This window comes from Gymnoscopelus braueri (assembly GCF_963280865.1).
Source record: "Gymnoscopelus braueri genome assembly, chromosome: 7".
NCBI lineage: Eukaryota > Metazoa > Chordata > Actinopteri > Myctophiformes > Myctophidae > Gymnoscopelus > Gymnoscopelus braueri.
This window is the reverse complement of record NC_137608.1, coordinates 14,668,390-14,696,259: the sequence shown is the minus strand read 5'-3', so window position 1 is coordinate 14,696,259 and position 27,870 is coordinate 14,668,390. Positions and strand designations below refer to the sequence as shown.

Here is a 27,870-nt window from a genome sequence, read left to right as displayed (position 1 = left end):
GGAAAGAAGAACGGGCAGAAAGAAATGGAGCCTGAATGCGATGAAGATAATGGTCTCTTGGGGAGAGGAAACTGGACTGACAAGGGGAGTTTTTTTTTAGTTCATGCAGATTAGGAGTGCTGAAGAGGTTAATCACTATTGACATGGTTCTCATTCAACAAGGTGTGCCAACGCTCAATCTTTTTGTCCTTGTTCTTCAGACACTCATACCAGTGCTTCAGTCTCTCTCCCTTGGCAGTGATTCCCAGCTGACAGCCACCTTTCACAGAGAGGAAAACAAACAAACAGTCAGGCATGATGCCCAAGTGCAGAGGAGTTGGGAGAATTGAATTAGTTTCAGAGTGTGTGTGTGTGTGTGTGTGTGTGTGTCACCGATCGAGGAATCCGAGGAATTAACCTACCAATGTAGTCATTGGATTTCCCCATGTCATAGTCCCACACAGAGATGTCCAAACTCTTCTTAGCCAGATCGGCCAGTTTGATGTCGTAGCCAAATTCCTGAAAATGTGAAGGAGGTGATACAATGAACAAGTCCAGAGTAGAATTAATTTCATTGTTCCATAAAACATCAACGAGTGATGCATTTGCTCTTACTTACAAAGAGATGCAATCAAATAACACAATTTAAACATAGCCATTTGTTTTAATCTCTGGCTTTCAGAAGGATTTTGGAGAACGAACCTCATTGTACTCTGGATTTAGGGTCTTTTTCTTGGTCTGTGTCTTGTTTTTAGCCTTTTTCCCCATGTCAGGTTTCAGAACTCTGAAACCAAATTAGATATTTGCTGTGAACATTTTGGCACAGGTGACCTGGTGTTTAGGTTGTCGGTATACTCAAGAAACAAGAGTCGTAATCACAGCAATCATGGAACCTACAGTTTGACAAATGGGTCAGAATAGCCGTTAGCGTCCATGGCGGCCAGGTGAACACAGCGCACCACACCAACAAGGAGGCGACTCTGCTTGGTGCTGTACTCGAGGGAGATCAGGATTCGGCCACGTTCCTCTACCTCCACTCCATCTTTCCCAGTCTGGAGAGTGAAAGACAAGGGGTGTGGGAAGGTTAGACAAATGGGAGGAGAGAAGGAAATGAAATGAGAGTGAGAGATGCTCGGGCAAGCTCCATGACATGATTTGCATTCGCTTTAGTGAGGAATCTGTCATGTTTAGGCACGCCGTGTTTTTTAGGGCGTTACCTCATCCTCATAGAGTGTGATGCCTCGAGATGCGCCTGCAGTTGCGTTTTTCTTAATCTGTGAAGGGAACAAGATGACTGCAGGTCAATAACAAATCTTTATAGTTGGGAATACAGTAGGCCTATACCGTTTGACTGTGACGGTAAATTTATGCAAAATGACCTCGACCTATTTTCTACTGAAAATATGGGATTTCTGTTAAGCAACATCTCGCGCAACACTTTTTACATCAAATATATTCCATAGTGTTGCTGTCGGGAACCTTGTATCTCCACATCAACTTTTAAAGGGTTTTTCCCCTTAAATTAACACCCTACTTTGTCGTACAAGAGTGTTGCGCAAAAGTAGCGAAAATAACCAATCTACAAGCTCACCTCACAATCTATTATTTTAGAAATTTTTGAAAGACTTGGGTTTTTTAAATATTTAACAAATGAAAAGTAATAAAAAAGAGCTTGTGACCGTGTGGGTATAAAATAACTTCTTCCTGAAAAGTAACTGTTTTGGACATACAAGTTTTCCCTCCCGACAACGACAGCATAAAAGCATACAATGCATTAGGCTTATTTCAATGCAACTTACAGGGACAACTCTCTCTAGACACACGCTGAAGTTTTTCGTCTGGTTGAACTTAAGTTTCTTCAGAGCCACTCTGGTCTCCCCGATGAATTCATTATGCCCAAACTTGTCTTCATCACATACAGCCAGTCTGCATAAATCAAAGGAGAGAGCATCATCAGTAAGGGTTGTCTTTTCACACACCAATCAGTATAGTGAAGGATGAAGACATAAATAATGATCATCTGAGTGTGACGTGACGTTAAGTGGACAGGTTTATGTCTGATGGCTTGAGGAATCCACCTGAGGGTCTTGCGCTCCATGTCCTGATCTGTAAGTCCATGGTAGGTTAGAGTCTCATTCCAGTTGGGGTTGCGCGTGTTCCTCAGGGTCTTTGTGCGCAGCTTTGTAGACTGTCGGATAAGGGAAAAGTAGGGCAAATAAGATCCAGGAATGGGCAATATGTAGATGTACTGTACATGTATGGGTCTAATTTACATTTTTGTGCCTTCTGATCTTTGTTGTAGTTTATCTCCAATGTTTCGCATGTTGTTCCTTTTATCCTGCTCTGTAAAGCACTGTGTGACTATGTCTGGAAATGTGCTATATAAATAAATTAATTATCATGTATATATTATGTATTATTGCTTAATTATTAAGCACTAATACACAAGAAACTGTGGTATGCGGGGATTATAATGTTTTGACCATCCGGCCTGCTTCAAGATCAGAGAGTTGATATTGTGATTATACCATGCCTACATGCCTAAGGGTGTCAATTACATGATGCAAACCGGAGTGCCTTAAACACTCAGCAAACCGTTGTATAATTAATCATGATATTATGGCTTCTTTCACCCACAATTTTAAACAAATTTCTTGTCAGTTAACCATTTTGTATAGCATAGCAATGGATTGTTATGTTTATACAATGGATAATGCGTAAATGGAGGGGGGTGACAGTGCTATATTCATTATCACAAGCTGTAGACCTACTTGATCATACTACAGCGTCACACAACGGCATCAAAAGTATAGCAGATCCGCAAGCTCGAAACGTGGCGTGAAGCACCACGTTTTGAGCTTGTAGATCTGCTACTTTTGATGCTTTTGAATTTGAATCCTGAAAAGTTAAGAGTTTTGGACACCCGACAGAGACGAAATGCAACAGTTACAAGTTTGTTCATGCCACAAGGTGTCAGAATTGTGCCCTGCGGGAAGCTCTCCTTGTCTAACAGTGTAGATTTAATCACTGACTTGTCACAGCTCCTCCCTGTACTTCCCCTACCTGCCCAGCAGATGTCACTCTCCCCTCATGATCCATCCCCTCATCTGTCATAATGCGTTACACCTGTGTTGATTGTGATCATGTTCAGTCACCTGTGTCCTGTTAACCACTTAAACCCTATATACTTTGTTGACTGGGGTCCCCCAGGGGTGTAGTCTATACTAGGCTCATGTGGATCATGTGTTTAAGCCCTGCTCTTTTATTGGTCTGTGTCTGATCACCTGCCTGTTTGTTTACCAGTCGGTCTGCTCATCTGTATGTCTAGCCCTGTAAGGTTGGGATATTACATACATTTCCAAATACACAGCCATAGATCGCTCTTATGGGGTAGCAGACTGATCTTCGTGGCATTAAACACTGCATGTGTCAGATATTGTCCTCTAGTTTCATATCCATTTGAAAGTTCTAGCAGAAAACATGTGTTAAGACAACATTCTCTGTCGGTGACTGGGACCGAAATGATTGCTGGACTGAACAAATGAAAACTGCCTTTGGGGAGCACACAATTGACAGGTGTATCGCGATTGGTGTGGGGTAATTAATCACATTCACATCTGTCAATTGTGTGCCCCATACGTATGTGCTCCCAAAAGGACGTTTTCATTTTTATCAGTTCAGCAATAATTTCGGCCCCGTTGCTGACAGAGCATGTTGTAATATGTATGCAATATCACAGCCGCAGCTAGGGCTGCTGCTGTATGTCGGCCACTCAGTCCGTTGGCCTGGTGGTCAGTCTGCCACTATGTCAGGCCACATGTTTTGACAGTTAATATGCTGTCTCACTATTTGCCTGCCTGTTTTTATTTTATTTTATGCCTGTCTGTTGAGGTGTTTACCAGCCTGTACATAGGCCTGTGACTGTATGGGTATCCTGCCTGTACCCCACTGACAGTATGTTGCATTGTGCCTATCTGAGGAAGGAAACTTGGAAACTTAAATTCCTGCCTACTCTTTTCTGAGCTCGAGTCCTGCTTTAAGCAGTGACAGGTGACTTCCTCACCTTGCTAGCTGGCAGCAGATGAAGCTTCACATAGGGATCCGCCAGTCCATTCGAGTCCATGATTTTCAGTCCCTGAATAGAGAGACGAGAGAGTGTCCAATCACATCACATCACATTAGAAGATGTCAATCCCTGGTTCCTTTCAAAATTGGCCTGAAAAAACATCTACCAGGAGACTACAAGGGGAGGTAAATGTAAATTCCCATAGAAAGGAGGTGTCATTCACTGCCGCTGTTTTTCTATTTTTTCCTCTGTACATAGTGTTTTATATTGGTTGATGACATTATTATATTATTGTGTAAATCTTTTATGCTATGTTGATGAATTGAATACGTAGGACCACAATGGAAACAAGTCCCCAGGACTTATTTGTGTTATCCTTTTAGTCTTAATGTCTGACTGTACCACGTGCTGTTTAAATTTCTGACTAATACAGTGTTCAATCACTTAATCAATCACAGATTGCAAGCTTTTTTATATATATATATACTAGGCTGACACCGTCCTAGACCATTGAAACCGGGAAAGCATCTGTGTCAGATTTTTGCGTTGGCTATTCAAAAATAGCAGATATACAAGCTCACAGCGAGCTTGTACATCTGCTATATATTTTTTACATTTTTGAAAAATCTTGAAAGTGTGAAAACTGATTTAGAAGGCATTTGTAGAATCTGCCTCAGGTCTTAATATAGAGAGATTTGATGACTTATAGAATGATGATGATGATGATAAACCATTTATGTGTGCAGAGATGGGTGGTACTACAGTACCTTGGCTCTCATGATGCTACAGTGGAGGCTGTTGGTTTCCTGGTCATAATGCAGGCTGAACTCTAGAGCACCCAGGGTGGCTGAAAAAGACACAGAGACATCGTTACAAAGAGTCATGAAGGCTGTTAGTGCTGCTGGGAGACTGCATGCTGAACAGCATATCATAGACCCTGGCTGTTGGTGCTGTAAAGCACCAACAGCCAGAGTCTATAATATACCCCTGTGGGTCCTCGAAGGGGTTCCAGGGGTCCACAGCTACATTTGATTGGGACTATTAGAAACCAAATGGACCCTCAGTCTCAGAGAGTGTACAAATGGAACCGAATGGACCCGTGAGGGTCCCAGAGACAAAAAATTGTATTGAATGGGGGTCCGTGGCCTAGGCTAATGCTTATCAAACTGGGGGTGCTTGAAGGCTGAGAATCACAAATTTACAGTATTAATTTCAGGATTAGTGTGGGCTGAATATCAACCAGCACATCTGAGGCTGGCAGAAGGAGAGTATAGCGCCCAGGATTACATAGGCAATTGGCACTGGGTGAAAAAAAGGGGTTAGAAAATCGTGGGATAACAATTTAGAAAATAACCAGCACATCTAGCCTTATGGACATTGGACCACTAGCGTTTCAGCATGCATGTTCACAACTCGTCATGTGTTGTTAACACATCATGTGTTCATAAGGCATCATGTGTTCATAGCACATGGTGAAACTGAACCATGGAAATGTATGGCGCTCGTTCAAAGCCTATTGCCTACCTACAGGACCCAGCAGGAAATCTCTTTTTAAGAAAAAGCAACATGGTATATAATATAAAAGGAATCAAAGGAGCAGAATCAATCTCAAAAGGATTCAGGAAACGCTGGCCTGAAAAGACCTCCCGTGCTGGATTGTATGAGAACGGAGTATACTTTATTTATTTTCCTCTATAAGTGTAAACATCCCCGTGTTGACTCTATAGTCTCCAACCCGCTGGCCCACAAGTCTTGTGGTTAAAAATAATTCAGACACAAACAACTACTACTCATTCCGTTTTATTATTAGAGGTGTAAAAATAGATATCTAGCCACACACCCACACACACAGGACAGACCTCAGGTGAATATAAGCACATGCAGGCCAACTTTGGATTAGATGAGATGGCTGGAGTGGGTAGAGAGGAGAGGCCATCTGGGAAGCGAAAGGTAGCCTGTTTGATCCCTGGCTCGCCTAGTGTCCCTGAGCAAGACACTTCCCCTCCCCCTAATAGCTCACCAAAGCGAAATAAAAACTAAGCTATGATGAAGACTCAATATTTTGCCAATTTCAACAATTTTAACAAATAAAAACTTGACTAAAATGTTAGTGAGGGACTAGAGAAGAGATCCAGTAGAACTAAAAGACAAGTCATTTTATGTTTCTGAAAATAGCAGATCTACAAGCTCACAACACGTCACGCTACGACACGTTGTGAGCTTGTACATCGGCTATTTTCAGCATGCAACCAACTGTAAAATCAGCCATCACGACGCCATCAAGGCACCGCCGAAATACATTTTAGTCGACTATAATCTTAGTGGGTCTTCACTCGGTAGAACCAGTAGGAGCCCCAGAAACATCCCTACAACAACCCTACTTTATCATTAATGAAAAACATTAATGGGACCATAATTTACTAAACGAATAATTATCATGTTAATTGAAAGAAGACTTTAAACTAGCAGCTGATGCATAAAGTATTTATGATAATGATAGTTTATTAAGGTAAAAATCTAAATACAATCTAGTGTAAAGTCCGGCCAAAAACCCATTGGCTTTAATAGAGAGTTATTGCTTCTGCAGCCAGCAGGGGGGAAATAGCAAAACTAGCGGCCATTCATATGAACTGTCACTTCCTATATGGCCTCAATTTAGAAACCGGATGCTAGCCCCTTGGATCTAGCACTCTCCAAAAAAAAACTACCTACAGTCTTCAGACCATCTAGCCTACCTACAGTCATCAGACCAGTGTTGATTTTGACAGCAAATTTAGTTTTAGTTTTAGTCATAGTCTTTTGAATGAAATTCTGTTTAGTTTTAGTCATATTTTAGTCCATTTATTTTTGGCGGGGCGTGGTGGCATCGAAATGATTTTCACTTAGCTGCATGTCGAAAATAGCCAATCTACAAACTCACAAGTGAACTTGTAGATCAACTATTTTCAGTCTGTGACACCCGCACAAACCCATGATGACTTGTCTTAGTTCTACTGGATCTCTTCTCCACAAGTCCCTCCCAAACATTGTAGTCTAGTTTTATTTGTTTGTTTAATTTTCAGTATATTTAGTCATAGTTTTAGTTATCATAGCTTAGTGAAAAAAGGTAGTGAACAGACATTTTTCGTCATAGTTTTAGTCGACAAAATCAACACAGGTCGGTCGGTCTGTAACAAAAGCAAATGTCCTCACACCCCCAATTCCACAGAGATCAGACACAGTGAAACCATTCCTATTTTTTGCCATTTACGCCATTCTCACTAGCCTAGGGGACAAATTCAAACACAAGGGGAATCTGTCTTCCATCAGCCCTGTTGTATCCTAAATTATTTGCACCGTTGCTTATTCCCGGAGCTCCGTAAAGTAAATTAATGCCTCAGCCCCTCGGGAAGAGAATGAAGGCCGCTGGCCGCCGAAGGCTCAGGACATGACGTGGGCTATAAGTGACACGATGACACAATTCTCATCACTCAAGGGGCTACACACACAAATGACATCTTACAGCTTACGTCTCACCATTGACTTCTTTTATTCCCATCTCTCCTTTGCCTCCTAGGATATTGATTTCTTGTGCTTGGATAATGCATGGCGCCTATCATCTATCATCTCCTACCAAGCACAGTGATTTCTGCCAGGTGCTTCCAGTTTGCTATAGTGCCGTACGTTAGACAATTTGTCAGCATGAAATATTGCCAGGCTGGATGATAATAAAGAAGAAATCAAACTTGGACATGGTTTAACTCAGACTCACAAAAGGGAAATGTCTCTGCTGCCAAATTAGAAAATAGATTGAATATAAATTCACGATGCCTGTATGAAATGAAACAGCATTTTTGTCTATTAAAACCTACCCATCTGTTTCTATCTGCCTGAGAGAACAAATGGGAAGAGATCACTTGAGTCATATACTGTACGCTATTTAGTTTTTCCGAGGATGGCTGGGGCTTGTTTTTGTGCAGTGTTTTGCAACAAATGCATGGCTTTTCAAATCACTCGACAGCAAGGTAGGCGTGCCGACAGCAAGGCTTTGAGGCTTGTGAAGGAGGCGCACCCGAGCCAGCTGCAAGGTCAAGTAGCCGATGGCCTTGCGTCGACAAGCGCACCGTCCGGATTGGCAAGTCGTATTGGACAGAGTAGGAACCAGTGTTGATTTCGTCGACTAAAACAATAACAAAAAATGTTCGTCGACTACCTTTTTTCACTGACGAAAACAAAATAAAAACGAAATAAAAACTAAGCTTCGATGACTAAAACTAAGACTAAATATATTCACAATGTCGTCAACAAATAAAAACTAGACTAAAATGTTAGTGAGGGACGAGTGGAGAAGAGATCCAGTAGAACAAAAAGACAAGTCATTTTATGTTTGGTTGTGCTCGGGTGTTGTGCTCTGAATATAGCAGATCTGCAAGCTCACAACTTGTAGGAGCGCGACGCGTTGTGAGCTTGTAGATCGGCTATTTTCAGTATGCAACCAAGTGTAAAATCAACCATTACGACGCCGTCAAGGCGGACACTCACAGGTCATGTCAGTTGAAGTCTTCCCAGTTAGAGTGACAGTTGACAGTTGGAGTGACACCCACACAGCCACAGCACCAGAGGGAGCGACCATGATCTGGTACCACCCAAACTTAGAACAAACATGGGAAGGTTCTCATTCTATACTGCTCTGCCACCAAAATGTGGAATGCCCTGACATCATCCATTAAAGGATGTGTAACACTGGTTTCTTACTAAATTTACCTGAAAAAAACATCTATCAAATTCAGGAGACCAAAAGGGCAGGTAAATAACAATTTCCCATCTCTTTAGTACATATAGTGTTCGTATTTGTTGATGACATGTATTAAAGTCCCCAGGACTTTTTGTGTTTTAGCTTTAATGTCTTATATTGTACCTCGTGCTGTTTACATTTCTGTCTAATAAATTATTCAATCAATCGCCAACCCTCCTGGGAATAACAACATTGCATACCGTCCATAAGGTTAAATGGTAAATAAATGATAAATGATGCATTTATATGTACCTTTATCCAAAGCTCTTTAACAATATGTTTCACGTTCACCCATTAACACACACATTCTCACCCAAACCTTTCGATTCCCAAGCGGCCTCTCTACCTCCTGAGCCTCCTGTAAAACTAAACAAGCCATTATGCAGGACATCAGCGGGCTTGCTGAATGAGCAGAGGAACAGATGGTGTACTCTACTCACTGCCTTCATCCGAGTCGTAGTCACAGACATCGTCCGCCTCGGCTGGGGGAGGCTGCTGTCGGGCAGGCGGGGCGGCCCTCCTCTCCTCCCGCACTGCAGGAGGCGCTGCAACCGATGAGTAAGCATCAGGTTCCACTGGACCTGCAACCGCATTCAAGCATCTTTATATATCGTTTCTGTCGTCAGGCAGTAACCTTGTATCTCCAATACAGTATTTAAACTTGTTATGTTTTTTTTTCATGAATCACTGCCCTGCTTTGTCTTACAAGAGTGTCAAAAGTAGCGAAAATAGCCAATCTACACAAGTCGCAATGCAACATGGTTTGAGCTTGTATATTTGCTGTTTTTGCTATAATAGGTGTTTTGACATTTTTGGGCGGTGTAGCCGCCCCTATAAGTGGGGTTGGGACACCCCATTAGCTGTATTGTGATTGGCTCATTAGTACACCCCTAGCTGTACTGTGATTGGCTGACTCTATTCAGCACTGTGATTGGCTAGCGAGACACATGATGACATTAATAACCTATAAATAGGATTATGCACTTCAAAAAAATCCATTTTTTTTAAAGTGAGCTTCCATCACTATGATGACCACTGTGATGACCACACCGCCCACTTCACACTGGGTGTGATTTTTTTTAAGGCATACTAGGTAAGATCGCAGATCTGTGTGTACACACACACTCCCCCCCTTGCTGTCTTTAATGAATTAATTGATTAGAGAGAGCAATAACGAGCACAGAACGAGTTTGACACTTTTATGGCTCAATCAATCAACTCAGTGCACAATCCCCTTTGAAGTTCAAAGGAATCAATTAAGAGCTCCAGCCGAGTTCCCAAGCTTGTGACTAAATAATAACTACATTGGATCCACTGGAACACAGATTATTTTTTTCCATATCCTGAAAAGAAACCGTTTTGGACAAACATGGTTTTCACACGACAGCGACGATATGCAACACAGCTCAAAACCAGAGACAGAGACAACTGTTTGTATGAGGAAAACGGGGTGACTCTTGGGATTATCTCCCGAATATCATGATGATGAGTCCAGCTGTCCTGTTGCTCACCTTGCTGGGCCACGGTGGCTGAAGCAGCTGGCTGTGGTCTGGAACTGTGGACGGGCACAGCCTTCTTCATCACCACAGGGCTGCCCTGGCCTCCTGGAGCAGCCCCGCCCGCAGCCTGGCGCACCTCTGTGGGTTTAGGGGCCACAGGTGGTTTAGGGGCCACAGGTGGGTAGCCGGCGCCACGGGCCTGTGGTTGTGGTCCTAGACCGCATGCATGAATGTGCCATTAGCATGGGTTGCATTGCGCACACATGCGCTCGCACAAAAACATGCGCCCGTGCACACACACGCACTCGCACACAAACGCACGCACACACGCACGCACGCACGCACACACACGCACACACACGCACACACACGCACACGCACGCACGCACACACACACGCACGCGCATACACACACACACACACACACAAACACCACTTCCCGCTTCCACTGCAGTTAACCCATTTAGACATGAGGTCTAAATGGAAAGCAAACATGTTGCTATATCAGTGGTGCTCAAACTTCTTCATATCAAGGACCGCCAAAATTAAATGTATTTGGCCGCGGAACCCCATCTCAAAATGATTTGTAATAGGGACCCCCCCAGAAGCAAAGATTTGAGTCAAAACATTTTCCCTTTAAAAAATATATATTTTCTAATATTTGCACAAAATGTTCAAGAATTAAAAAAAAAAATAGCAGATCTACAAGTTCATAGCGCGGCATGAGCTTCTATATCTGCTATTTTTCGAATAGCCAAAGTATAAAATAATGGATAAAGTGGTTGCACACAGAGACGCTTTCCCCGGTTTGAACGGGTTAAATCCGTAATACCCCCCCCCCCCAGTCTCTCTCTGGATACTTTTGATGTTGCAGCCTTTTGGTTGCAAAGGCATTGACCTACATACAGTGCAACCAACTGCCTATATATGCTGTGATTACATGGTCTTCTGCTTTCCCTTCTCCAACCAACCACCTATTTTCTCCTACTTTCTGTGTCACGAGCATGCCACAGTTCGTAGGTAATTGCATTGCAACACGGCCGTTTCTTTTCTTTCTTTTTTTTTGTTGGTGACCCGTCACACTGTGGGGACCGCCCGAAGGCACACCTCCTCCCCGTGTCACAGCATGCAACTTCCCCAACAGTCTAATTGAGCTGCTGCGCCTCCATTCCTCCCCTCTCTGCAACGGGGAGAGAGGAGAGAGGCGGTGCTGACAAATTTGGGAAGCAGATCAAAGGAAAAGATGGGTTGGTGGTGGGGGTTTAAAAGTAATGATGAGTGGATGGGCCTGCGAAGGGGGGGGGGGGAGGGGGGTGTGTGCAGATGCTGCTGGGTTGAGACTAAACACTAAAGAGGTGCTGCTTAGGGGGGAAAATGGCAGAGCTCTGGAGGGCATACACATATCACTAAAGGTGGAGTAAAAGGTTAGATCTTTTAATGGCTGTTGAAATAACTTGCCTGTAGCCGGCTGCTGAGCGGCGGAGGCAGCCTGAGTCTGACCTGAAAGAGGTTCAGAGATGGAGAGAGGATCGGGAGAGAAAGTTAAAAGCTTTTTGAGCGAAGCGAAGGGCATGAAAATATACCCTTTATGTAAGACCGTATTACTCAAACAAATCTTCGCCCTTCTTTTATTCTCTCGGCCTATCGGTGCGCTAACCCATTGAGACCGGGAACGCATATGTGTCATTTTAGATTTTTTTTTTAGCTATAACCATTATTTTATACTTTGTGCTATTTTCTTTTTTGAAAAATCGTGAAAGATGGGTGCAAATCTTTGAATCAAAATCTTTGCAGTTTTTTTTTTTTAAACTCATGTCTCTATATCAGTGGTTCTCAAACGTTTTCATGTCAAGGACCCCCAAAACGATATGTATTTGTCCGCGGACCCCCATCTCAAAATATTTTGTTCCAGGGACCCCCAGAAGCAAAGATTTGAGTGAAAAATGTATAAACATATAAAGATTTGTACACATTTTCACGATTGTTTTTCTCCAAAAAATAGCAGATCTACTGTACAAGCTCATAGCGCGGCACTCGGTGCAGCGCTATGAGCTTGTATATCTGCTATTTTTGAATAGCCAACGAAATCTAAAATGACACATGCACATGCGTTCCCGGTCTTAATGGGTTAAAGGCTCAGGGGGAGAAAAATGACTCTATAAGCTACCCTGGGGCTGTGGACGTGGTTGGGTTCCAGATCCGGGGGGACCCTGGGGATCCGCAGCTTGCTGGGCGTTGTTGGCCTCTGCGGGTTTGGAGATTGGCATAGGAGGAGGTAAGAAATGCTTAGGGAAGCCTTTGAAGAACCAGGCACCAGACCTCTTCCATACCTTGGGGAAGAAAACAAATATTACTCTCACATGCTTCCCGGCAGACATGGATACACTTTCAGTGGTGGAAAAAGTACTCACATTTTCTACTTAAGTAAAAGTATCAATACCGCACTGTAGAAATACTCTGTTACAAGTAAAAGGCCTGTGTTCAAAAATGTTACTTGAGTAAAAGTACAAAGGTACTGGCATCAAAATATACTTAAAGTACCAAAAGTAAAAGTACATTTTTTTTTTTAAATAGCAGATCTACAAGCTCACAACGCGTTGTGAGCTTGTAGATCGGCTATTTTCAAAGAGCCTATATATAAAACATGGCTAAAGTGGTTAATGTAAGTTTTACAATGTATATCTGCAAAGTAGCCTAACTAGTAACTAAAGTTTTCTAATAATTGCAGTGGAGTAAAAGTACAATATTTGCCTCTGAGATGTACAGTAGTGGAGCAGAAGTAAAAGTATTGGAAATTGAAAATACTCAAGTAAAGTATACCTCAAAATGTAACTAAGTACAGTACTTGAGTACATTGAGTACTTGAGTACATATACTTAGTTACTTTCCACCACTGTTTATTTGTATAGCACTTTTCTATAAACATGTTTACAAAGTGTTTCACAGTTGAAAACAACTCTCATAGGCTTCCGGCATATACAGCATATATTTTGTTCCAACATTTTGTAGTCAAAATTGATTCGAAAAAAAAAAAAAAACATAACATTTACTTAATTAGTAAAGCAGTTTTCTATAAACACATTTACGAAGTGCTTTCACAGTTGAAAACAAGTCACAAAGGCGACACTTGCCTCCCGCTGTTCCTTGCAGATCTTGCAGAGCCACACAGAGCGAGGCCGGCTGTTCGTTTGGATTCCACACTTAGTGCACATGTTCTGTGTGAGGTGAGAAAAATCAAGATTGCTTATGGCTCAACCACTTTCAACCTTTTCAAAAATGCTTTCGTACAACAAAGTTTAAAATAGGGCAAGGATTCCCAAACCCAAAGGGCAAGCGAGGCGTTGTGAGCTTGTAGATCGGCTATTTTCACAACGTTTGCCTCTTTCTTATGTAATATTTGACAATTTGGCCAATTTGGTATTACAAAGGTCTTAAAAGTACTTAAATTGACACTTTAGAAATGTGTAGATACCCTGTATACACTTATACTGTACCGGTCCGGTATGTTGGTCTGTTTTTACTGATGAGTGAGAAAACAATGTTGCACATTAAGCTAATCATCTGGGGACCCCCCAAAATAATTGGGGGATCCCCTTGGGGGTCCCGACCCCCAGTTTGGGAACCACTGAAATAGAGGAATGGAACATTTTGCCTTTTTTTCAACATCATCTTCATATATGGGTCCTCACTAATGCTCACTATCGGTACAGTGCCATCTCTGTCTACACTCTCTGTGTCTCCGAGGTGGACTGTGGATGTTCAAAATGTGTCATCATCTGTGGTCATTTCAATGAGATTTCTCAACCTTTTCATTTATTTTGTATTGATGCAAGAACAATGGCTTCTATTTCAGCATGCTAACTTAGCATGGAATAACCACCGATGATGTCATTGGTATAGGCAGGTTTCTGAACTGTCCACCACTGAGACACAGTATAGTAAATGGGAAATGATGCCATCTCATAATGAGCATTTGTAAGTAGGCCTTGCAGAGCCATGTGGCCCATAGGGCAGGAGCCTATCTCCTGGTTCTGTAGCGTGAGGCGGCTTAATGTACAAGTAGGCTACACCCCTGGACATGATGCTAGTATGTCGCAGGTATTTCCCCCAATCCAACCTTTTGATGCTGAGTGCCAAGCAGGGAGGCATTCGCATTGGGTACCATTCTTTATAGTCTTTGGTATGACCGACCTAGCCTGGGATCAATACCATTTCCGGGTTTCTGATCCGGTCGGAGCGGAAATAACTTTACATCATCAGATGGCTGGAACCAATGACCGGAACCGTGCACCTCCAAAATGATTCACCTGATTTAAAACTAGTTTATTTAGTTTCTTTTAGTATAATAATAGTTTGGTATATCCATCTTTTATTCTAACTCGTAGCCCAACTAGCGAGACTAAACTAATTGAGTCGCATTATGTGGGGAACAAAAACAAGGCAGCGCTAATCGGAACCAACCACCGAAACCACGATTTCCTTTTTTCTCAACCGGATGACACGGCTTGTTTTAGAACGAATACCAGGCTTTCCCGAATACCAAGTCTGGTGACGCAAGGTTATGACCGACCAGGGATTGAACCTCGACCTCCCAGTCTCAGGACAGGGCGGACACTCTAACCACAAGGCCACACAAGGTCATCGAGCATTTGTGAGGACCAATTACATGAACAAAAGGTTGAAAACGGCTGCTCCTCGGTTAGGACCGTGAAGGCCCAATAAAACAATACAGTATATGATGACGGATTGTGTTTGGTACAGAGGGTTTTATTGGCCCACAGCTGCCTGCAACAGAGAGGCTTTTGTTCTGTTGCTCATTAGTAATTAGCCCGGTGGTTCCTTACCTTTTTGCAGTCCTCACACACCACAGAGCTGACCCCGGGTGATCCCAGCTGCTCCCCACACAGCAGACAGCGGGACACGCCATCCCCACACACCGTCTTCTTCATGTCGTCCAGACGGTTCACCAGGCGCCTGCAGCAACAGGATGTGTGTGGAATGGATGGTAAATAAAAACATTCCCTGATCACCACTGTTCTCCATGTCAGTGTTGTTTTTATTTCAAGGACCAGTGTTTTATATGCATTAGGCACCTAGCCTGACACTCAGCCTGAATTTTCATTTCGCTTCACTCCGAGGCTAGTGATTCAGGGACTGGAGCCAGACTATCCACGCAGCCCCCATTTTATACAGTTTTTATTTTTGTGGGACTCAAATCTACGCTGTAAACTCCTCAGTGCTAGTATAGAGAGGAGGTGTCATTCACTGGCACCGTTTTTCCCTTTTTCTTATTTGTACATTAGTGTTTTGTGTTTGTATTATTCAGTTATTTTTATGCTATGTTGATTCATTGAATACATAGGACCACAATGGAAACAAGTCCTCAGGAGTTCTTTGTGTTATCCTTTTAGCCTAAAGGTCCGACTGTACCACGTGCTGTTAACATTTTTGACTAATAAAGTACTCAATCAATCAATCAATTGAATTTAACAATCATATTGCACACATGGAACCAAATGGAACCATTTGGTTCCATTTGTACGCTCTTGTTGTAATAGACTCATAAGGGTCCATTTGGTTTCTGTCAAAAATGTAGCGATGGACACCCTGCAACCCCCTCACAGGACCCTGGGGGGTCCCCCGACCCCACGTTAAGAACCACCAATGTCGCTGTAGATTTGAGAATCCCAGTTTGTTGTGAACAAAAGTCTTAACAAGTCTTTGTCTGTCTGTTGAGGCGCATTGTGTTTTCTTCCACTCATCCCACTGCCACTTAATTCAATTCAAATTCAACACAATGCAACACCTCCACACTCCTGTAGAAAAAGCCATTGTCACTATTAATACACTTGGAGACTGACATCCCTCTCTCCCATGTGTCGACACATCTCTGAACAGCACAAACTCTACTTTTGTGTGGCACTTCACACCTTATTATCAGCTTGCCCTGCAGGGTTATTGCTTTGACAACGCGCCGCAAGACAACACGTCGATCAGCATGACAGCGTGTTCGTGTCTCCGTACCAATGCAGCATTAGCCTAACCTGACTCCACCAGATGGAAGAAGCTTTGTTGGTCCCAATTCTTAATTCCAGTGAAAGCCCAAAAAGCAATAAGCTTGACTCCAAAAAATCACACCTTGATGAGTTTAACTTTTTAGTGAAGAAAAACATGCACAGAAAAAACATACATGACATATAAATCCAAAGTGTTCAAAAAGGTGGTTCTATCTTAACAGGTTTTGTAGGTTCTTAACAGGATTTGTAGGTTCTTAACAGGGTCAAAAAACTGTGTTTGCTCCTAGGCTTCCAACTCTAGACTGACAAACATTTCCAGACACAGGTGCTCTTAATACAGAAAGCTTCTAATCAAAGGCTGTTCTAGCAACTGGCTCAATGGACTTAATTAGCTGCAAACCCACAAGCATGTACAAAATAATAGCAATCATGCAATGTAATCCAAATACTCAAAGTACTCAAAAATACTCTAATACAGATTTCTTTCAAATATGGCTCTCACATTTCCGGCCCCTAATTGGCTAGGCGGGAAGCATAACAATTACAACTTAGCATTACTTAGAGCCATTCATATTAAGATCAACAAATCAACTGAAATACGTTCTTTTACTGTTGTTAGGAACTCTTCACACTGCCTCTTGTAGCAGACAGAGCTTCGTAATTGGTCTCTCAAGGGTGCTGGTTTTCGTCTGCACACTGACACGACGCACAACTCCCCTTGAATCTGGCATGGTCTTGAGGATTCTTCCCATCATCCATGAATTTCTAGGAGCGGAGTCATCCACAATCAGAACGACATCTCCAGGTTGGAAATTCCTTCTTACTGTAGACCATTTCTTCCGTTCCTGAAGGAGCGGCAAGTACTCATGGGTCCATCTTGACCAGAACAGGTCAGCAAGGTACTGGATTTGTCTCCATCTCCGTCGCGCATACAGATCTTCTCTCTTGAAAACACCTGGAGGCACATTTGGTTGTGTCTTCAACAACAGCAAATGATTCGGAGTAAGTGCCTCGAGATCGTTTGGATCATCTGAGACCTTGGTGATGGGACGATCATTTATGATGGCCTCAACCTCACACAAGACAGTCTGAAGACCTTCATCATCCATGGTCTGCTGCTTGAGCACTGAATTCAGAATCTTCCTTACTGTTCGGATCTGCCTTTCCCATACCCCTCCATGGTGGGAAGCAGCTGGTGGATTGAATGTCCACTTTATCCCTTTCTTCATCATCACATCCTGTATCTTGGACTGATCAAGTTCCTTAATAGCTTCACGCAGCTCCCTCTCTGCTCCGACAAAGTTTGTACCATTATCGGAACGTATAACAGCCACCTGTCCTCTTCTACTGATGAAGCGACGCAGAGCGTTGATACAAGAATCGGTATCCAGAGAGTGGGCTACTTCGATATGAACTGCTCTGATTGTGAGACAGGTGAAGATTACACCGTATCGTTTGACCATACTGCGCCCTCGTTTGACCTCAAATGGTCCGAAGTAATCCACCCCAACATTCGTGAAGGGGGGTTTGTCGGGCAGCAAGCGGTCTTCTGGCAGATCTGCCATCTTCTGCTCTCCAACCTTGGCATTCAATCTTCTGCACACAGTGCATTCTGAGACAATTATTCTCACCGCAGAGTTAGCTTTAGGAATCCAATACTTCTGCCGTAACTTTGCGAGCATGTGATTCCTACCACAATGCCCAACTTCCTGATGGATGTGTCGTAGGATGAGAGTAGCAACTCTTTGGTGCTTTGAAAGGATGGCGGGATGCTTGGCCTCTTCTGGCATAGCAGACCTACTCAACCGTCCACCTACTCTCAACACTCCATCCTGCAGAACTGGGTCCAACTTGTAAAGTGGGCTACTCTTCTTGACATGTGCCCTTCTTTGCAAAGCTTCAATTTCCTCTGGGAATGAATGCTTCTGACTGAAGAGAATTAGCTCTTTTTCAGCCGCGTTCAGGTCTTCAACTGTGAGCGGCTTCTTTTCCAAAGTTGTTCTATGTTTCTCCAGTTGCTGCTTGAGAAGCATCTCTTGCTTGACTGGGTCATCTTCAGAGTGACTGATGGTAGCTTGTAGCCCTTTCCTTATGCCACTTAGGTGCAGCAGCAACTCCCTTAGCCGGAGAAACCAAGCCACTGCTTTCTTCAGCTGATGCCAGCTTGAGTAGTGGTCAATTAGCTTACTCAGTGTAGCAGTGTTCGTGTCTGTGGTAAGAAGACTGACTACAGCTGACCTTTTGATCTCGACGTCATCTTCCTCAACATGATTCGACTGATCTGGTCTTTCTGGCCACTCACTTTGATTTTTCATCAGGAAACTAGGGCCATGAATCCAAATCTCACATTGACAAAAGTTCTCAGCTTTCAAACCTCTTGAAGCGTGATCTGCTGGGTTAACTGAGGTGTTTACATACCTCCACTGGGTTGGGGTAGTAGCCTCACGGATGATCGAGATTCGGTTGGCTACAAAAGTCTTGAAGCGAGCCGTATCATTCTCGATGTACTTCAGTACAGTAGTACTATCCGTCCAGAAGACAGACGGTTCAAGTGGTACTTGAAGCTCCTGTCTCATCATCTTGTCGATCTTGACTGCGACGACGGCTGCCGTCAACTCCATCCTAGGTATAGTAACCTGCTTGAGCGGTGCCACTCTGGACTTGCCCATCAGAAAGGAGACGTGTTTCTTGCCTTGTGCATTTGTCAGTAAGATGTAGGTAGCTGTGCCGTAGCCATTCTCACTGGCATCTGAAAAATGGTGGAGCTGTGCCATCCCTGTAGATCCAAACCCTACAGGCTTGAGGCATCTTTCCCAGCGAAAATCTGCGAGTCGTGTCAGGTCGGCTAACCACTTCATCCATCTTTGTGCCTGCTCACCCTGGATTTCATCATCCCAGCCTTTCTTCTCTCTACACAGATCTCTTAGTAGAAGCTTCGCAGGCAGAACGAAGGGGGCCAGAAAACCGAGGGGGTCATAAACGGAGCTGACCACGGAGAGAATCCCTCGTCTTGTGACTGGTTTATCCTGTGGCTGCATCTTGAACTGGAACGTATCTGATTCAGTGCACCACTGGATACCAAGAGCTCTCTCCATAGGAAGCTGGTTATGGCTCAAGTCCAAATTTTTGACTTCAGTAGCTCTATCTTCTTCCAGGATAGACGACAAGACAACTCTGCTGTTGCTGACCCACTTTGTCAGACGGAATCCTCCAGTGTGACATAAGGCACTGAGGTCCCTTGCCAGAGCAACAGCTTGACCTTCTGAGGACACAGACTTCAAGCAGTCATCAACATAGAAGTTTTTGAGGACTGTGTCCACCACTTCCGGTGTTGTTTCGTTCCTTCCGTCTTCAGTTGTTCTTCTTAGGGCGTATGATGCACAACTGGGAGACGATGTGGCTCCAAACAGGTGCACAGTCATTCGGTAGTCTTCTACGGGTTGACTCAGGTCACCACCCGGCCACCAAAGGAAACGCAGTAGATCAGCATCTTTGTCTGGAACCCTGACCTGATAGAACATCGCTTCTATGTCGGCCATCATAGCGACAGGCTCCTCTCTGAACCTTGTCAGGACTCCAATGAGGGTGTTAGTTAGATCAGGTCCCTGAAGCAGCTGATCGTTCAGTGATGTTCCTTGGAACCTTGCAGTGCAGTCAAAGACTACCCTGATCTTGTTTTTCTTTGGATGGTAAACCCCATGGTGAGGTATGTACCATACACGTCCATCCTCTCGGCTAAGCTCCTCTTTGGGGATTTTCACAGCATAGCCTTTCTCTATTACCCCTGCCATGAATCCCTTGTAGTCTTCATGGAAGTCTGGGTTCTTGCTGAGCTTTCTTTTTAGACCAACTGTACGCTGCTCAGCTACACAGCGGTTGTTTGGCATATTGGCAGTCTCATTCCTCAATGGCAAGCCGATACAGTAATGTCCATCAACAAGCTCAGCAGACTTAGTGACTGACCGCATGAACTTGTGATCTTCTTGAGACATCTCTGTTTTGTCTTCACAGCTTTGTTCTGGGAAGTCTGTATTGTACTGTTGGACTAACAGTTCTTCAATGCTTGCTACGGAAATGTGGTTGACTGTGTGACTGTGACCACCATCTGCTGATGTGATGTCATCCTCTCTTCTTACAGGCCCATTCACCACCCAACCAAGGATGGTCTTAACTGCGTAGGGTCCGTCCTCTTCACTATTAATCACCTGCCATGGCTCCATAGCTTTAGGCGAGTTGGTCCCGATCAGCAGGCCGACTTCTGCTTCGAGCTGTGGGATTTGTACCTCTTTCAAGTAGGGCCATCTCCTCACATCTTCTGGCCGGGGAATGTTCTCCCTCTTCACCGGTATGTCCCTATGTGTGAAGGCTTTTGGTAGGTCGATGTAATCTTTTGACTCGAGTCCACACACTTCCAGATCAGACAGGATGTAACTGGGAACCAGCTTCTCCTGGCCCATAGTCCGCAGAAGGATCTCTGTCTTCCTGCCTCTGATGTTCAGCTGCCTCATGAGTGCTTCAGTACAGAAGGTGGCTGAACTTCCCTGATCCAAGAAGGCGTATGTCTTCACAGTCTTCTCACTTTTCTTGGACTTAACCATTACAGGTACTATTGCAAGGATACATTCATTTCCGGCCCCAGTGCGTCCACAGGTCTCTTGCTCTAGTGACACGAGGGCGTTTGTGATGCTCCTTTCCTCAGTGTTGCTGTCCTCATTCTTCTTTGACTGAACACTGTCTTCTTTGTCGACATGCAAGATGCTTGGATGTTTCTGAGAACACTCTTGACATGTCATCCTCTTTTTGCAGTCTTTACTTAAGTGTCCCTGCGTAAGACAACCAAAGCAGAGGCCTCTTTTCTTCAGGAACTCAACTCTGTCTTTACCCTGCTTTTCTCTTATAGTTCTGTGGCTTGATCGAAGGCTCTAATAAAGGACCTGTAGGTGAGCGGGTCACCATGGAACACAGGTATGTCTCTTTTAGGGAGATAAGACAATTGTTGCTGTGCGACGAGCATCTCTGTAATCTGATTCTGACGCCTTATCACTTCATAGCCGTCTCTCTCACTTCCTGAAGGTGCCAAAGCAACATTCCTTTCGAAAAGTTGTGTTAGAGACCGCTCCTCTGGCTCTTTAAATGCCTTTTGTGGTCCTGTCTTCGATGTCTTAGAGCCTACTTTTGATGTCTTTGCACCACGTGACTGTAAGTAGTCATTCATTCCATCCTGGGTGCCTGCATAATCTTCAAGTACTTGTAACTTGGCATCAGATTCTGCAATGGCTGTATCTAGCTCCAGCTGTTCTTTCTTAGCTTTCAATTGGGCTTCTTCCAATTCAAGGGCTTGCTTCTCCTTTAACTTTGCTGCCCGTGCCAGCAGTGCTGCCCTTTCTGCTTCTACTTTTCTACGTGCAGAAGACGTGGTAGAGGATACTCTTGAAGATTGCACATTAGAAGCACTGTCACCAGGCTTGATGTCATCTTCCTCTTCACCCTCTTTGAGAGGGCCTTCTTTATTTATTTCACGCACGCCATCAATCCATTCTTGAGTTGCTCTGACAAAATCTCTGACTGGTGCTATCTTCGGTTCATACCAATTATTCTGATCAGCAGTAACCTCTTCTTCAGGTAAAAGAGTTGTCACTTCATCATTAGCACCACTGAATTCTGTACACAGCTTTGCAAGGTCAGCCAGAACCATTTGTTCAACTTTATCCACATTGCTTACATCTTTCTTCAGCATATCCAATTCGTTAATTTTGTTAGTTATATGCCCTAGTTTTGCTCTCCTAGATCCAATCAGTCTATGGAGTTTCTCTTCCATAGCCTTTTCTGTGGGTATTGACACCCTCTTGTGGTGGCTAGGAGTATCTGTGGCCATGGTTGTTGCATCATCTAGCATTTCGTTTTTTCAATGCAAATACAGTGCAATATTTAAACTTCACAAAAAAGCTTCCAATAAAACGTTGCAAACTGTTCCTTAAGTGCACTGTCTTCAGATATAGGCTTGAATATATCTTCAAAAACGTCAATGACAAAATCAACAATATTCAGCTCACCAGTGCAATCAATCCTTATTTCCTTTTCTTCTTTTTCCACAAGATTAACAGTCACTGTAACTTCTTGAGTTTCTTTTGTGGGTAATTCCAGCGACGTTAGTCTTCCATTATACTTGCTTCTCTTGAGCTAGTTTTTTGACAAAATGTTGGTCCCAATTCTTAATTCCAGTGAAAGCCCAAAAAGCAATAAGCTTGACTCCAAAAAATCACACCTTGATGAGTTTAACTTTTTAGTGAAGAAAAACGTGCACAGAAAAAACATACATGACATATAAATCCAAAGTGTTCAAAAAGGTGGTTCTATCTTAACAGGTTTTGTAGGTTCTTAACAGGATTTGTAGGTTCTTAACAGGGTCAAAAAACTGTGTTTGCTCCTAGGCTTCCAACTCTAGACTGACAAACATTTCCAGACACAGGTGCTCTTAATACAGAAAGCTTCTAATCAAAGGCTGTTCTAGCAACTGGCTCAATGGACTTAATTAGCTGCAAACCCACAAGCATGTACAAAATAATAGCAATCATGCAATGTAATCCAAATACTCAAAGTACTCAAAAATACTCTAATACAGATTTCTTTCAAATATGGCTCTCACAAGCTTGCTTCACACTTGTTTCACAACCTACTCCCATCTGGTATCTCGGTATAGCCCAACCGCTGAAGAGGGCGGTCCCTTTTTTCAAGCTACTTGGCAGGTGATTGGATGGTACCGTCTGTCTATCACCGTCTGGGCGTGCTATAACTCCAACCAATCATATTGACGTGTCTTCCTGCTGGCGCAGTTCTTTTGTATACTATTCAACCATGATGAATAGTGAAAGAACTACAATGCAACAGGCACTTCTCGATGGGGTCACACCCGGTCTCGCCAAGATCCCGCCCGTAGCTGCGTGCTGATTGGTTTGACTGGGCGCGGGTCGGTTTAAACTCCAATCTCTGAGTGATCCCAGATGGAGGCTGTATTGTGAACCACCCCATTTGGCGGAGTCAGGTTAGCATTAGCCTGGAAACCAGACAAATCTGCCACAGCTAAAAAGAATAGCCCTGGGCATATTAGTCTGGCACTCCTCGGTCTGAATTACATTTCACTCACCCCAGAGTTGTGAGTGACCAATCAGAGCCAAACATTTTCAATACTTTTACTTCTACTCCACTACATCTCATAGGCAAATATTGTACTTTTACTCCACTACAATTATTTTAAACCTTTAGTTACTAGTTACTTTGTAGATTTTGATTATTATTATAAAACATACAATAACCCTATTTAAACTTTGACTATTTGAAAATAGCCGATTTGTAAGCTCACAATGCAACGCATTGTGAGCTTGTAGATCTGCTATTTTCAAAAGATTTTCATACATTTGAAAAACGGTACATTTTGATACCAATACTTTTGTACTTTTACTCAAGTACATTTTGAATTCCAGACTTTTACTTGTAACAGAATAGGCCTATTTCTACATTGGAGTATTGATACTTTTACTTAAGTAAAACATGTGAGTACTTTTCCCACCACTGTTCCTGACTAATATCTACGCAGTGATATTAGTCTGACCATGCGAGGCTACAATGCAGCATTGGCTCTCTTTCCCTCTCCAGGTTGCGTTGGTGAATTAGATTCTCTCTCCCCCTCCCCCTCCCCCTCTCTCATTCAAAAGGTTACATTCTCAGAGTTAAATAACACTGAGGATTTTAACTGTGCACACTCACACTGGGCTTTCTCCGCTGCACCCCTCCCCCCATTTCTCTCTCTCCCTCTGAGAAGGCAATACGGAGAAGTGATGGGTCGTTCATGATCGATTCGTTCATAAGAACTAGTTCTTTGCCGTGGCGTGAATGTGAACGAACCCGTTCCCTTCCTGAAACTGTTACGTTCACGATTTCGTTCATGCCTCCCCCTCCCCCTCCCCCTCCCCCGTACACAGGACGGGAGGGCGGGCTGTTCCTGCGACAGACAGACAGCGGTGCGGTTGTGTTGTTTTTCACTAGACAATAGCGCTACTAATCATTTGAACGGATCATTGCCGTGAACGTGAACGAAATCGTTGACTGAAATGAACGTTTTTTTCCCACCACTAATATGGAGACCACCAGTCCATACTCCTGGTACTGGAAATCTCACCCAATCCTCTCCTGCTCCATGGCCTCCATCTTCTCAGCACGGGCGATCACATTGTTTATAATCTCCTTCTCTTCGTCTGTCAGGTCTGGAGCAGCTCCAGGTCCTGGTCCTGGTCCCGGGCCCGCCTGCATGGTCCAGTTGCCCCTGAAAGCCATAGATAGTTCTGCAGGTTAATCTCTACACACCGACTTATTCAAGCTATTACTTTTTCAAATAATCGGATAATCGAGAAGCACATATTTGTTAACATTTTGAACATCAAGAAATCAATGTGAAAAGCGTAAAAAACGTTAAAAAAGGAATACAAAAATGAATGTTTTTATTCAAATCAACTATTAATTTTTTTACAATCAATTTTGATTAACTATTACACCGCTACAAGATTGTCTCCCTGTCTAATGTAATGTCTGTGTATTTTGGTGTCTGGTATTTTCTTTGTGTTTGTTTTGATTAAGACCCTAACCCAAAAAATGGCTGGTTCTACACAAATTCTATGCTACAACAAATGTTAAACTGTCCAAATGTTAAACCTCAATAAAGAAACATTTAAAAAAAGATTGCTTACAATGGAGCTGATTATACTCAAATATGCACAAACGCACTCGAATAATACATTCAATACATCGCAGTGTTGAGACGACGACGGTGTTAAATGAGTCAGATGAAAACACCGGAGGCAGGAACAGTAGAGTTACTGTACACATACATACACCGAGCTTTATGTGTGAGTGAGTAACGGACACATGCACATTGTGCAAGCATGCTGCAGTAACCCTGCTTCTTCTGTAGGCTATATAGCTCGTACACACATCATTCATGAATAAATATGCATTCACACCGCAGCAGCATCCCCACAACATTACACTATATATATATGCTCTATAGCGTTGTCAGAGTTGATCTACTGTACACTGTATACACAGCACAGGGACGGAGAGATAAGAGTTGGGAGTATAAGAGCTTTTCAACTCACTGCTCCTTATCGCTGGAGATCACGCGTCGAAAGGAGGCGGGAGAACGGGGGGGGAAAAAGAGAATACACTAGATTAGTGCCAGAGAAAAGATGGGATGGGGAGGCGGGGGGGTTGGTGGTTAATAAAACCACACAGCAGCTCTTCACAGCAGATTATAGCACAGTGCTTTGACCGTGCCCAAGCATATAGCATGCTGCTCTGCCACCCGCGCTTACTTGGCATGCACGCTCCTCTGCCTGTCGTTTGATACCCAGCGCTCCGAGCTGCCGCCCATCACCGCGTCCGTCATGGTTCTGCTGCTGCTCTGTCACAGGCTGCAGGTGGACAGACACACACACACACACGCGCACGCGCACACACACACGCACATGCACACGCACACGCACACACTCACACACACACACACACACACACACACACACACACACACACACACACACACACACACACACACACAGAGAGAGAGAGACAGACATTACAACCACTTTCGAAAGGGCCTTTCTGTGTGGAGTTTGCATGTTCTCCCCGTGTCCTCTAGGTTAGGTACCCTCACAAAAAACATGCAGTAATCCTGGTCTCTCTATACTGCCTCCCCTCTGTCAGGTGATAAGAAGTGGCTTGCTAGCTCCTCATGCATTGAACGAGGCATGAGCTCAGTTCTGGGCTCTCCCCAGGCTGACAGAGGGAGAGTAGTGCCCAGGATTACATAGGCAATTGGCACTGAAAAAATTGGTTACAAAATCGTGGGTAAAAAAACCTTTTCAGACTGTGACCCCCCAAAATAATCATATTTGAACTGGGGACCCCATTTAGTTTGACTTGGTTCCACAGATAAATATTGTGAAAATAGCAGATCTACAAAATAGCTGATCTACAAGCTCACAATGCCTCGCAACGCAAGGCGTTCTGAGCTTGTAGATTGGCTATTTATTTATTTTTTGCCTCTTTCTCATATTATTTGACAATTTGTTTGTTTTATATTATAGTTTGTTGATTTTGATGCAGTAATGGTCTTTTTATTTTCTTTATTATTTTTCCTTCTTTTTTTGGAGGTATTAAAAAGCTCTTAAAAGTCCCACTGTCATCTGGGTCAATCCCGACCCACAGGTTGAGAACCACTGCTATTAGATCAGCATGTCCATTTTCATGCATGTCTGTTTTCACGATGCAACACTGTGACACAACAACAACATATAAAGTAGGCCCAGACGGTTGGCGTAACCGTCTGGGCATCTAGGCTAGTAATTCAGCGTGACAGCGTGTCACAGGTTCGACTCGCGATCATGGCGGCCTTTGCTGCATGTCACCCCCCATCCCTCTCCCCATTTCCTGTCAGCCTACTGTCCTATCAATAAAGACATAAAAGCCACAAAACAAATCTTTAAAAAAAAAGAAGAAGTATAAAGTATAGCGTCAGGTAAAACAAATGTGAAAGATAGAGTCCTATACAGCTATTCTTGCGCCTCCTATACTATTCAGGCTGTATACGTTTGATAGAAGATAACTGCACCTTGTAGTTTATCTTGCAATGTAATCACTTATCTCACATCAGTGCCACAAAACCTGAAGGTACTTTATGCTTGCTGGCAGTGGCAGCCAGGCAATAGCTACCGTATCTCTGATCTTTATCTCTTATGCTTATGCAGCACTGTCTGACACGAGCATTGAACGTACAGTTAGCTGTTCTCTCATCAGCGATGACATTTGCACCCGAAATCCGCGAGGCAGCATAGTGCTGACCTCACATTGGCTAGTCACCAGGCGCACTTTCTCTTATTGCCTAAAGACCGATACAAATATGATCAGTGGTGGAGAAAGTACTAAATTGTAAAAAGTATCAATACTGTAATGTAGAAATACTCTGTGACAAGCAAAAGTCCGGAATAAAAAATTGACTTGAGTAAAAGCACAAAAGTATTCGTATCAAAATGTACTTAAAGTACCAAAAGTAGAAAGTACTCATTATGCAAATTTTTCCATTTGATAAGTTGCCAAATGTACAAAATGTATAAAAATCTTTTGAAAATAGCAGATCTACAAGCTAAAAGCTACAAGCTACAATGTGTCGCATCGCGACACATTGTGAGCTTGTAGATCTGCTATTTTCAAATGGCCGAAATGTACAGTAGCCTATATAGGGCTGAAGTGGTTACTGCATGTTTTGTAATAATAATCAAAATCTATGAAGTAACTAGTAACTACAGTTTTCAAATAATCGTACTGGATTAAAAGTACAATACTTGCCTCTGAGATGTAGTGGACTAGTACTGAAAATTGAAAACTGGAAATACTCCAGTAAAGTAAAAGTTTATAAAAATTGTACTTAAGTACAGTATTTGAGTAATTGTACTTAGTTACTTTACAACACTGAATATGATGCAACAA

At 43.2% G+C, this 27,870-nt stretch overlaps 1 protein-coding gene across 1 annotated transcript; it reads right to left on the bottom strand.

The window, feature by feature from the left end:
• Positions 1-24,555, bottom strand: LOC308088907 (rabphilin-3A-like). Its single transcript, XM_080433490.1, has 16 exons — positions 24,512-24,555; positions 15,163-15,292; positions 13,450-13,533; positions 12,486-12,648; positions 11,777-11,818; positions 10,331-10,531; positions 9,260-9,400; positions 4,813-4,892; positions 4,043-4,114; positions 2,058-2,167; positions 1,779-1,905; positions 1,197-1,253; positions 877-1,031; positions 682-763; positions 402-498; positions 1-259 (listed from the first exon to the last, which is right to left on the bottom strand). Exons 1-16 carry the CDS (start codon positions 24,538-24,540, stop codon positions 129-131), a joined length of 1,701 nt encoding a protein of 566 aa, XP_080289616.1. The 5' UTR covers positions 24,541-24,555; the 3' UTR covers positions 1-128.
• Positions 24,556-27,870: the final 3,315 nt, after the last annotated feature.